Raw genomic sequence first — 12,643 nt, forward strand, 5'->3', positions numbered from 1 at the left:
GATATATTTGGACTTTCCATTCTCCCCAGTCTCCTCCTAAGGGAAAAAGAAAATACATAAAATGAAAAGTGACAGCGTCTAGCTGGAGCAACTTATGGAACTGTACTCATCTATTCAGTCTTGATTATAACAGTAGTTTGGCAAGTATATGAAAAAAAACCAAACCACCAAATCCAAACATGAAATATTTGATTGCCATAGGTGTCTTTTCTAGGATACTTGAGAAGATGAGAAGGGAGATAATCAAAAGGACAAAATTATTTGTAAAGAAAACACAGCTTTTACTTCACTGATATTCTTGGTAGACAAAGTGAACCCATTTCAAAAAGGCTGTTATTACTGCCAACGTTCATGTGTATTGATTTCTAACAGTTGAAAAACAACACATTAAGCAGTGGCATTTCTAAAGGCCATGCAAAACCTCACCTTTGTTTTAACACTATATACTAATTAAATAACATTTCAGTCAAGCAAGAATAGACAATGGTATCTTACTTGCTATAGCAAGACAATTGAGGCTTGTTTAGGAGACAAGCTTGTTTCATAACAAGAAATGTTCCCAAGCCCCATCCCTCTCTTATTCAGATGGATATAGATATTTTTCAGTTCTATTGTTCTTCTTCCACTGCCCAATTTTCCCACATTGACCAAGAGGAAGATAAAACCTCCCAGGGCTGCCCTATAGCTAGGAATCCTCAAAAGATCTAAATCTCCTGCTGTATTCAGTATTGTGCAGATGACTCCATTTAACAGAGATCCCCAGTGTGAGATGTGACGTGCAAGTCCCACATTGAGATTCTTGAGAAGTCCAAGTACTGATGGTGGCTGACCTGGCTGAAAAAGAAAGCTGCTGCTAGAAGGTGCACACTACTCAGAAGCCAGTGCTGGGTATTCAATTCTGCTTTAGCCCTTGTTTGAGTCACACTTTAAGAGTTTCACCTTCAAGCAAGCAAAACTTGCTTTGCTTGCACTGCAACAGGAGCAGCAGCACCTTTAGTGACTGGTCAGACATGAAGAGCAGACACTGCTGCGATTGCTGCTCGGCCTCGTCCTGCTCAGCAGCTGCTGAGCCAGCAGCCAAAGGCCACCATGTCCCCCTGCCCCAGTGGAACTGTCAACTGCACACAAACCACACATGGGGCACGAGAGTACTTGGCCTGACCTAGGCCTTCTTTAGCTTCTGAACACATGTCAAAGACTTCTTTGCTTGCCTGCCTGCCTTGGCAGTGGCGGTCTTTTCTGCCACAGAGGAGTACATCCTGAATCATTGCTGAATTCTGCTCTCCCACAGCTGATTAGCTGAGACTATTACACACAGAGTCAGTGGTGCTGAGGATCCAGATGAAAAGCAAACTTTAACCACAGAACAAAGCAGCACCTCCTTATTGCAGCCTATTAGCACTTCTAAGCATCTATATAAGCTCCTATTTTTCCCTAATGCCACTAATCTTTACATACAAGCTCTTTCATCTCCGAGTTTAACTCCTAAAGTATGACTGTCATCAAGAATGCAGAAGAAAATAAAATATTTCACAGCTACAAAAGAGCATGCAGAATATTCTGTGGTTCATTTCACTAGTTTGTAAGAAAAACAAAGATCTAAAACCTGTCTGCATTAGGAATCTCCACAGAGAATTGCTACAAGAATGAAAGCTGTATTCCACTTTATTTTGCTGTATAATAAAGAAATTTTATATTTCCAGAATCCTCACTGCTCACAGCATAAAGAGAGCAGCTATTCATCTATTGAGCCAGGCTGGCAGTTGTTAACGTTTTGTTTTAATTTATACACTCAGAGTATTGTATTTGGAAATTATTACAATGCTAAGCATGGCAGGATGTTAATGAAACTTCCTATTTTGTAATTTTTTATGACACAATTCAAAAGAATCTTAGATGCCCCTTTCAAGTGAAAGTCCTAGAGTCAAACTTGCATTTGAAGGAGATAATATTCTTGCTTAGAATTGCAATTGAAACTCATCCTAAAAGGTTTAGAAATTAAGAAAAAACCCATTAGGATTCCTGAAAAATCTCCAGTTTTCCATGTCCAATTCTGCTGATCTCAATAACAGCAATGTGTTTACATTGTTTTCACCATCAATGCAGAATTTTATTTTTCCATGGAAATAGAACACTGGAAAATTGCATTTAAATGGAAAAAGTCAAACAAGCTCATACATACACACTTATTAAATTAGAGGCATTTTTTTCCTTTTGTAACTGAAGTCTTACATTTGCTTTTTCTCCTCACAAACATTTACTTTCAATTTAATTACATTTGCTGATACTAGAACTGAAGGCATATTTGTAGAGTGTTAGATAATGATGACACTGACTTTGGTTTGCAAAGCTAAGTGAATATTAAGTACACATACAGAATATAAAAATAGTTGCATGAAACACAGCAACACCACTCCTGTAGATAACATTTCCAAGCTCTGCTTTAAAAGGTTCATGCTTTGTTCCACATCAAACTTTGTACCAAAGGCAAGATTCATGATCTTGTGCCTCTGTGAATTTATTGATAGCCTCTTCTTAGACAAACAGCATGTTTAAAACATGTATTTGAACGAAGATAACTGAAGAATAGAATAAATATTTTCTTTAGGAATGCAGGTCTATTTTTGTCGCTAGTCATCACTACTAGTGGGAGGTAAAATTTTAACAAAGACAACACAAAAATATAGGTTCTGAAAACACATTAGCTAACTGAGATTTCCTGGGACTCAACTACATCTGCAAATGTGCATGGAAATCTACAGACTCTTTTGCCCCCTTTTCACCAGAAAATTTATTGCTTTTAACCATGTGACAGCTAACACCAATTATGAACAGATACCACAATGATAAGACCTGTACAATTATGTGTTATTCTTATTTGAGGTAAAGTTTACAAGCAGAAACTGCATCTTCTTTATTAGAAAAAATGTACAATTGAAAAAACAAATAAACAAACACCTCATTAAGCTGTCAGACAGAGAATATTTTCCTCAGGTTAGCTATTACTTGGTCTAATGAAAAATATAACTCCAAATAAGTCTTGTTATGCTTATATCCTTGGAGTAAACCTCTTTAATTCTTGGTATAAAATTTATTTTATAAAATGCTATTGCTCAATGTTAATAAATCCTACTTCTGTCACTGCTAGCTGCATGATAATCTCAGAGGACCATGGCAGCCTCTTTTCCTGGATATACCCTCTGATCTGTGTACCACACAGAAGAGTCTCAGGTACATCAAAAAGGCGGGTTTCGTTTTGTCAGTTTTCTTAAACTACAAATGATTTTTGAAACCCCAGTGGCTTTGGACATTTCTGTTAAGCAGGGAGCAGGTAGTTCCACAGATTTTTGCAGGTGGTGTCATTTGGAAGCAGACAATCTGTGCAACAGGGCAGTCCTATAATATACTTTTGTCCTGCTAGCAAAAGGCCATAAGTTCTGAGCAGAATTTGCAAAGATGTTAAGGCTCATCTGGCTAGCTCAGTCTGAACCTTTCTCAATCTGCCTGCAGCTTTGTTCTACTAAGTTTAGCTGTAGCAGCAAATATTTTATATAAAAAACAGCAGTATTCCTTGTAGAATAAGATATTTATGACTCTAACACAAACATGTAGTTTAAAGCAATGTAGGACTGATATGAAAACAGGGGCTTTGAGAAGGGAAGACATAGGGACGTGGTCTAGAAGAGTGTTGATATGGAGTGGTAGGGCAAAAGGCACAGTCTGGCACTGGGGACCCAAGGCTGTAAACAACTCACCAATAGCCAGGTAAAGTGCAGACCTGAACCTGGACAAAATTGGGTTTGGGGGCAATAAATAGAGTCAAGACATAATATATGGCATATATATGTAAAAGCCACCATGTACTGTAAATTGCCATAATTACAACTGGGCTAATAGTTAATAGACTCCTGAGATTTCAGAAATGCTAACAATACATTCTTGGCTTCACATCATAAACACACACACACACACGCAGAAACACACACACAGAGCAATGGGGGATGGAAGAATATATTTTTCTAATGAAAGGCTTCCAAGAAGAAAATCAGAAATACATTCACAGCTACAACACTTAGGATTGTCTGTCTTGGAGATTAAGAAGTCTGCTAGCACCAAAGGGCATTGAAACACAAGTTGAACAGACTTTCATCATTCAGTAGGTGGACAGACACGTACACCATACCAAACAGCTCTGGAAAAGAGGTTGAACACATCCATTCATCATTCCCATGAGACAAAGTTTGCTGTAGCAGACAATCAAATTAATTAACTGCAGAATCTAATTTACCCAATTTCTTGCTAATTCTCCTATGGGTCGATTATTAAGCCTGACAAATTCCAGCCTGAAAGCACTTTGCTTGAAAAAAATAACAATTAGCAACAAGAAGGGAGGGAATGAAAACTGGGACTCCACAGCAGATGTGGAAATAATTCCTTTTTTTTTTTTATCAGAGTAAATGAAACAGCATTGTAACAGCTTCTGTGGTTTTATTTAAACATAATATTTTGGAGGATGCAAGAGTCGGCCATAAAAGCACTTAGTAGATCAGAAATCAATGGAGTGGTGCAGGAGAGGAGTTAAAGCTTCATTTTTTTGCCAGAAACTAGACACTTTGAACACTCATTGAAACCTGTTTGCTGCTGGACTGAGTAGCTAGCTAATACCATAACCAAAGGAAATTTGAAGGCCTCACTCTCAGCTAAAAATTCTTGTCACAATTTGGGGTTGTTCAATCTGGTCTAATCTGCCTTGTTACCTTTCTGCTGGGCAGTGCTCTATGGCATTTCAGCCCAGAATTAGCCCAATATTTGCAGCATGTCTCTCACTGGAGAAGTCATCTGCTGAGGCAACTCCAGGCTCTGCTCAGAGCTCAGAGACCTGTGGTTTGTTTGTTTTAGCTTTGTGAGCTCTGTGTACACATTTCACCAGAATCTAGGTCAGACAATGGTGCTTGAAGAAACCACAAACAAAAAGCCAAAAGAACTTTAGAATGATTTGTTCGTCACAACCCATAGCCTGTATTGTAGGGCTGGATCACTGAAATGCTTTCCAGTGCTGACTCTGGGCCAGTTTCAAGAGTGTGTACAATATTCAGATTGCTAAAACCAGTAATTTTAATAAATTTTGAAGGGCTGGCCTCTTTTGCATTCACATGGTAGCTGCTGTTCTTGGGAATGCTGCCCAGTTCTTAAACCCAAACCCTCTATGACTGCCAGGGGAGGGTTTTCATTAGACAGCCCATGTCTCTAGCCTTGCCTTTTGCTGAGCTTCTGACAGAAACAGAAGCATTTAGCAGCTCTTGGTGCTCATTACAAGACTTTTTCATCAGCTAAACTTTGACTGATGGCAGACTCATCACAGCAGACACAGGCTGCATTTACTGAGCAGCTGCATTTATTGTGAAGCTCTGACTTGTTATGATACTGGGTTCTGCTAATTAGTCCTTAAATAAATAATCCATCTGACTGTGGACAAGATTCTAGAGCTGTCAGGACAAGCCAAAGAAAACCTTTAATTATAAAAGAGCTGAGTCCTCCCTCCGCAGACTTGCAGTGAATATGAATGAGCAAGAGGATCAGAGATCAGGCAGAAGTTGCAGGTACAATATTTGGATTACTTTCACAGTATGGTGGGATACAGGACCAAAGTGTTTTAAGCTTTCAGTTTAAGAAAACAGACCATAAATCTACTCATTTTGAAATCACAGGATCACAGGGGTACCATTAAGATCACATGGGTACCATTAAAATCACATCTTTGAACCTTTTGTGCAGCATAGGTCAGACTGATTTACCCAATTGTGCGCTGTGGTCAATGTGGAGGGAGTCCTCTCACATCTTCACTTCGGCCCTTTAAATATGCCAAACTCAGTTCTCAGTGAGCTCAACAGTGTAGGACAGTCCTTTAAAGCATGTTTTGGACATTGCATCTGAGTGAATGTTCTCTGCTGGGGTTCAAATAGAGCATCAGTAATCACATCTGAACTACACAAGTCCTCTCACAGGACATGGGTATTCATTGGATGAGTCTGTGATGGAGAATTTTCCTTTGGCAAACTATGTCAGTGCTTAACAAGCTTTGCCTATAAAAAGCTGCACTTATTACCAGTTAAGAATATTTCTAGAAGATGAACTTGAGAAATGCACATAGGAATGAAAGGTGACTACTTTCCCATTTCACCCCAGTTTGTTGACTTTATGATTTATCTTTCTAATTCCCACTTGAGCCAGACAAAATTAGAACTCCTCGCAGGTGAAAACCAAATAGACTTGGGAGAAAGTCTAAAATATTCCACCTTCCTCTGTTCATTGAGAGATCTCCAAAAATCATGACACAGGTCATTACCTCATGACTACATTAATAACGCATAAGGACTGCAGTCCACAGTTGAACTACACCACAATCCTATGACAAACACTGAACATGGTTCAAGGAAGTCTTAATAATAGTAAATCCCTTCCATTATAGAATATAGAATTAACTGTAATGTTGAAAAAATCCAGTATTTAATTGTCTCATTAGAAACACCTGGCTCGCTGATTTTTAGCCTTGACTTCCATCTCCTGTAATCTCTCATCCAGAGAAGAGAAAGATTCTGCTATATAGATGTCCAGTCCCTTTGTGCTTGTATTTTTGCTACACTTGGTCATGTTCCCTTGGATTTTAATTTCCCTAACACTTTTTGAAGCAATATCAATAACAAAAGGCTGTTTGCAAAACCCAGGCAAAATACTTTAGTTTAGTTCTTCCTTGAGCTGCCAAAAGACTTTCAAAACACCATTTTTCTTTTAAAAGGTCTGTACGGAGTCACTGGGGGCCAGGACCCACCTCTTTTGAAGACAGTGGCAATGCTCTCATTGACTTCACAGGATCCAGCTCAGGACCTGTGTGGTTGCAAACCAGAGATCCTGGTTCAGATTTAGATCAAGGGATCCCAGTTCAGGCACAGTGGATTTATCCTCACATGGATATGAGGAGCCACTGACTTGCTGATCTCTGGCAGAAACAGCAGGACATGGCTGTTTGGCCATCCCTGCAAAAACTGTCTCATAAAACACCCACTAACATCAGATGCCAGGGGGAGTTTATGGCATAACACGGACTTCTCATGTAGAAAAACAATTTTTTTTTTTTTATCACTTAAAGTGTTGTTATTTTTTTACAGCTCTGGGCTGCCTAGATGACTAACTCTTCACAACTAAACTAAAACTATAGCATAACATTGTTGCAGCAGTTTCTGAAATTTTAAAAGGCAAAGCTGATTGAAATGTTAAATCTAAAAACCAAATCCCAGTCCCATAAGAAGATGGTGAGAGGTGATTAAAAAGCAAGCCAGTTGAAGATGAATGTTGATTTGAATTGGAGGTGAAAAAGCAGCAGCTTTTGAATATGAAGTGACAAAGGTGCTCTGGCATGTATATGTGAAAGTATATATGTATATGCTATACCTTGTTCATGCTGACGTGCAGGGCTGGCCATGGTCCAACTACCTTCACACTCTCCGTTTCTATTTTCTTCAGATGAGAAGTTTCATCATAAAGAAGGGGAAGTCCTGAGCTCAGTTCTAAAAGGATGCCCAAAAGAAAGAAAGAAAAAGAGACAGTCTGAAGGGAGGCTACAGAAGAACTTCAGAGCAAGACACTCAACTGCATTTGGAGAGACGGCGATCAGCAAAGCATCTTCTCTGTAAGACCCTCTAAAATGTTTCATAATTATGCCAGTTGGGTCATTTTGCCTTTTTCTATTTAGCAAACAATTCCTCCCCCTCCTCCTTCTCACCCATCTTTTCATTTCAGCAGAGCTTTTGCCAGCTTTGGGCTAGATATTTCTCTCCTTACCTCCCCGCTGCCTCTACCCCTTCTATATTCTAAAACTTAGTTGACACCAGAGGGATTATTTATGCAGCCAAGGTGCCACTCTCAAAACATGTGATGTGTAAAGAGATCAGAGTATAGCTTTTGGCTTCTCTCAGACATCTTTATTTATATGCCAGCCTCTTTAAGACTGTTGTCAGGAATTTGCTGTGCTTTGTCAACAGAGATTTTTAGAAAGCCACTGACACAGAAAGACAAGGAAAAAATACTTTTTTCAAACAGCCCTAAAAGGTCTCTGTCATCATCTTGGGGATGCTGTGGCATATATATATATATATATATATGCAAGTACTCTGAGAAAAATAAACTTCAGCATGTTATGATTTAATGAATCTCTGTATCCTCCCATATTTCTTCTTGCCATGGATTCTAGATAATAACAGTTGGGAACAATCCAGTTCTGTGGAGTCTGATTCAAAGCATACTGAAATCAATAAAAACCTTGCACTGACTGCAGTTTGGTTTGAATCACGTTCTTAAGCTGTCCTAAGAATATTAAATATTACTCACTCAAGATCTAATTCTACAGCTGTTTAAATATACATTAAGGGCTTTGCTGACTAGAGACAAATTGCTAAAACCAGCTTAGAGGGATATAAGCAAAAAGCTGTTTTTTGGCATTAGTGAAACATTATCGGACCTTGAGGTAATAATGTCCTAGAAAGGGTTACAATATCATCATTGACCTCCTCTTGGTGATCTTTCATCACAAGTTAGTGTTGCCTGAGTTCAGCATTTCTCACATCACAGCTGCTTCGGTGCATATGAGACTGTGAAACTGCCTGATACCCTGGGAATAAATTACCACAGCCATAAATTCAGACATGATGATGGGCAGTTTTTTTTAAGACACAAAATCATTCTAATTTCCTCCTAAGAAAGAAAATAAAGGGGGGAGTGCCTTATTTAAATTATTCAAGTTTGCTATTATTTAAAACTGATTCTTAAGCTGGGGGGGTTTTTTGGTTGTTTAAAATGAGAGCTCTGGAAGACAAGCAGGCCAGTTTAGCCTTTTAACCCAACCTCAAAAACAAGCAAAAGTAAAGGCAAAAAAATGAATTCCTACAAAAGACACAAATTTCCTGAGTCAGCATTAAGTCTTGGCAAACCCAGGTTTTCATTCCAAGAAAGGATCTGGCAGCACCATGGTTTTTCAAAGTGCTGTTTTCAGCTTGAAATTCAGTCTGTGTTAGACCATTCTCTGCTCAGGGTTATGCAAGGTCTTTTGTAGTGAGCTGCTCAGGAGTAAAGGATGCCTGTTTTTGAAGGGATAACCTGCAAGCTCAGCCCAGAGTTCAAGAGGCAACCTGGGTCCCCTCTTCCCGTTCCTCATTTTCTGTCATAAAAATTCTGTGAACTGCACTGCATACGTGTTGGCATCTGCTCCCAGTGATAGCCCCAGCTGCTGCCGGTGAATCTGCTCATGTGCACCTGGTAATCCATGCATGACCTTGCCACGCCAATTAGGCTCAGCAAGCAGCTCACCCTCTCTCCCTGTAAAGCTGACTGCTGTTGCACAGAGTGGGTTCTGGGATACACTGGGGGAAGATGTGCTGCACCACAAGATGTGATGTTAGCTTTGAGGTGAGGTGTAGCATTGCGAGCACTGGATCAGGATCAGGCTGAATGCAGGAAAACAACATCTTCTGCTGAGCTGCCTTCATAAACACACACGTCAGATTTGTTTCACTGGATCACACTTCCTCCAGTAATTGAAGCAGACAAATTACTTGGAATGTGAAAAATCAGGCAGGTCTGGCCTGGCTTTGTTTTCTGTTTGTTTCTATAACAGTCCTCTGCTGTGTGTTTGCTGGGAAACATGCACTAGTATTTAAAGGAACCCTGGCTGGGCACATATTGTTTCCCTCTCTCCTGCCTATGTCCCACTAATTGCACTGGAATTTTGGAATTTCTCAGAATAGATGTAAGTGGAAGAAAGGCATATGCTTTCTCCCTCTCAGCCTGATGGTGGGTACATATCAGTGGGTCACTCCATGTTCCACTTCAGATGAATTCAAAACCATCTCAGAGCTCAGTGATGAGTCCAGTCCATAGCAACTGGAACAAGTCACAAAACACCTGTGGTCCCATGGAAAAGCACAAGGTAGGTTAAGTGCTGGTGTCACCTCTGTCAACCTTATGAGGAAGTTTCTGCTAGGATAGCATATTTGCCCCATGAGATCTTTTTGCTCTTCAGGCATTTCCACTTAAGATATTTTGGTCACAAGCACCCTCTTTCCTGAGAGCATCCCCATTTTAGTGACCACTTACTTCCTAGAAGCACTTTCCCAGCACTGGCCTTTCCACACAGCCTGGAGCCAGACACCAGCCCCATGTCCTCACGTTCCTGAGGCAGACTGCTGATAGTGTTTCCTCTCTGCCTGTTTTTTTCTTGGCCCACACACTGTGCCATGTCCTCCATAATCGGCCAATGGCCAGCATGCTCCTAACCATTTCAGTACACGCACTGTGAACCTTTCCCACAGGCTCTCTACAAGAGTTTTCTCAGCTGAAATAACCTGAGCAGCATTTTAATGAAACTATTAAAAACAAACCAACCTTAGTCCCTGGAACATCAACCTTGAAAAGGCACTTAAGCCCATCACCCCAAGCAGCAAATGAGTAAGTTGGATTCTGTTTTAAGGGAAGTGGTCCTACCCAGACTGCCACTGCTCTCACAGAATGAGCATGCCAGATATAATCATGGACTGGCTTCTCAAGGGAAATCAGCTTTGCACCTCCAGCTGAATGCACAGGTGCCACAGAGGATCAGCAATGGGTTGCAGTGGAGCAGCATAGCAGCATTAAGACACCCAGCACATGGCATGCACAGCTGCTTAAACAGCTCAGCTGGGAGCAGTCAGCACAGCTGCACCACAGCCTCCCCTTGGAGGTATTCCATCCCTTTCCACTCCCTTAGAGAAACTGGGAATTGGCATTTGGTGCTACTGGCATTGGGCAGGAACCAGCATCGATTCTCTTCTTCTGCATCAAATAGTTAGTGTGGAGCAGTCTTCAGCAGACCCAGAGAAGAGAAAGGTGAATCTGTCTCCAGCAACAGGTGCCATACATGCCTTGGCTTCTGAAGTCCTCTTCAGAGCATGGCAGCTGCCAGACAGGCCAGGGACGCTGCTCCCCACCACCAGGGCCATTCTGGGGGAGAGGGCTCACTCTCCCCATGTCTGGGGCAGGACACGGAGTCTCCCAGGCCCCAGTTTTATTTCACTGAGCACAAAGAGAACTGCTCTTGATGTTTGCCCTTGTGCTCTTCTAGGCTTTTCCTAAGGCTGTTTCTGCAATAAGGAGAAGCAGGAGAGCTGCCTGCCCTGAGAGGAGACAGAGTGTTAGAATAAACACCCTGGGTTATTATGTGCTGTGTGGTTTTTGTTGTTTCTTTAATTACCTCCTGTCCCACAGGTGGGCCCACGGCAGGGCGGTGGGGAGCTGGAGACCAGCAGCACTGCGAGGACTGAAGTGGGGCACCAGGAGGGGAGTCTGACATGGAGCTGTGGGCTGGATGGGGGAGCCCCGAGGAGGGGGCCAGGGGAAGAAGGGCCGGCAGTGCCTTCTGGCTCGGGACACTCAGCAGCAGCATGCCCGGCTCTGAATGAATTTCCTGGCATGCTTCAGCTCTAATTTGGGAAAGGAAAATATGGGCTGGCACACCCCCTAGAAAGGTCACCGCCTCCCACGGTGCCAGGCTGATAGCCGGGAGAGGTTTTCCAACGCAGCCGTGCCAGCATCCCCCCAGCGCCCATCCCGGCGTGGTGGGAGCGCTGGGCCGAGGCCCAGCCCGGGCAGGGCCGGGGCAGCCCCACACCGGCACAGCCCGCACAGGGCCGCGGGGCAGCCCCACACCGGCACAGCCCGCACAGGGCCGGGGCAGCACCACACCGGCACAGCCCGCACAGGGCCGGCCGGGGCAGCCTCACACCGGCACAGCCCGCACAGGGCCGGGACAGGGCCGGGACAGCCACACCGGCACAGCCCGCACAGGGCCGGGACAGCCCCACACCGGCACAGCCCGCACAGGGCCGGGACAGCCCCACACCGGCACAGCCCGCGCAGGGCCGGCCGGGGCAGCCCCACACCGGCACAGCCCGCGCTGCTCTTCTGAGGGGTGCCGGTGGCTGCACAGCAGGGCCGAGATGCAAATACCTCAAAACTGTCGTACTCTCTTGGGGAAAGAAAACGATAGAAAATGTTTCTGATTTTCTGAAACAAAGTCTGGTTAAAGTGCCTGTCCAGCGAGATGCGTGTGCAATACTGCTGAGGTGGGACAGCTTACAGTCAGGATCACCCAGTACATACAATCCAAGACGCTGGTTTCAGGAATTTGAAAGTTATCAGATTAACTGACCAGGGTGAAAGATTCCATAATGGATAGCTATCTCAGGGTCATTTACAGTTATGAAAACAAAAACTGGGCAAGGGAAGAACTCATCATTTCATAGAGACAAGGAATATAATAGATCATATTTTGTTTTGCCCATCATCTGACATTCTTATACAGCTTCGGCATCTGACATGCTGCAGAGTGCAGAGCTTGTAAATCTGGAGAGCAGTGCTCAATGACAGGGATGTTTCTCTTCCAGTTCCTGTGTAAAATATTTGGCCAAGCTCCATACCCTTAAAAATGCCTGTACACGTTCAGCAGCAGAGACTTCCACCCAAACTCTCCCAGACTGCATCAGGAATGGATAGGCTTCTCTCCTCGTTGCTTTCTACAAGCCAAGAATTTCTCCACTAAGGAAGCAAGAATATTCCA

At 42.7% G+C, this 12,643-nt stretch overlaps 1 protein-coding gene across 1 annotated transcript in view; it reads right to left on the minus strand.

The window, feature by feature from the left end:
* The window catches only part of EPB41L4B (erythrocyte membrane protein band 4.1 like 4B), a 164,714-nt gene that overhangs the window by 54,711 nt on the left and 97,360 nt on the right, over positions 1–12,643 (minus strand). The window contains exon 17 of the mRNA XM_030943783.1: positions 7,450–7,565. Coding sequence (XP_030799643.1) covers positions 7,450–7,565 — 116 coding nt within the window. The remainder of the gene's footprint in view (positions 1–7,449; positions 7,566–12,643) is intronic.

This window comes from Camarhynchus parvulus, chromosome 2 (assembly GCF_901933205.1).
Source record: "Camarhynchus parvulus chromosome 2, STF_HiC, whole genome shotgun sequence".
NCBI classification, from domain to species: domain Eukaryota; kingdom Metazoa; phylum Chordata; class Aves; order Passeriformes; family Thraupidae; genus Camarhynchus; species Camarhynchus parvulus.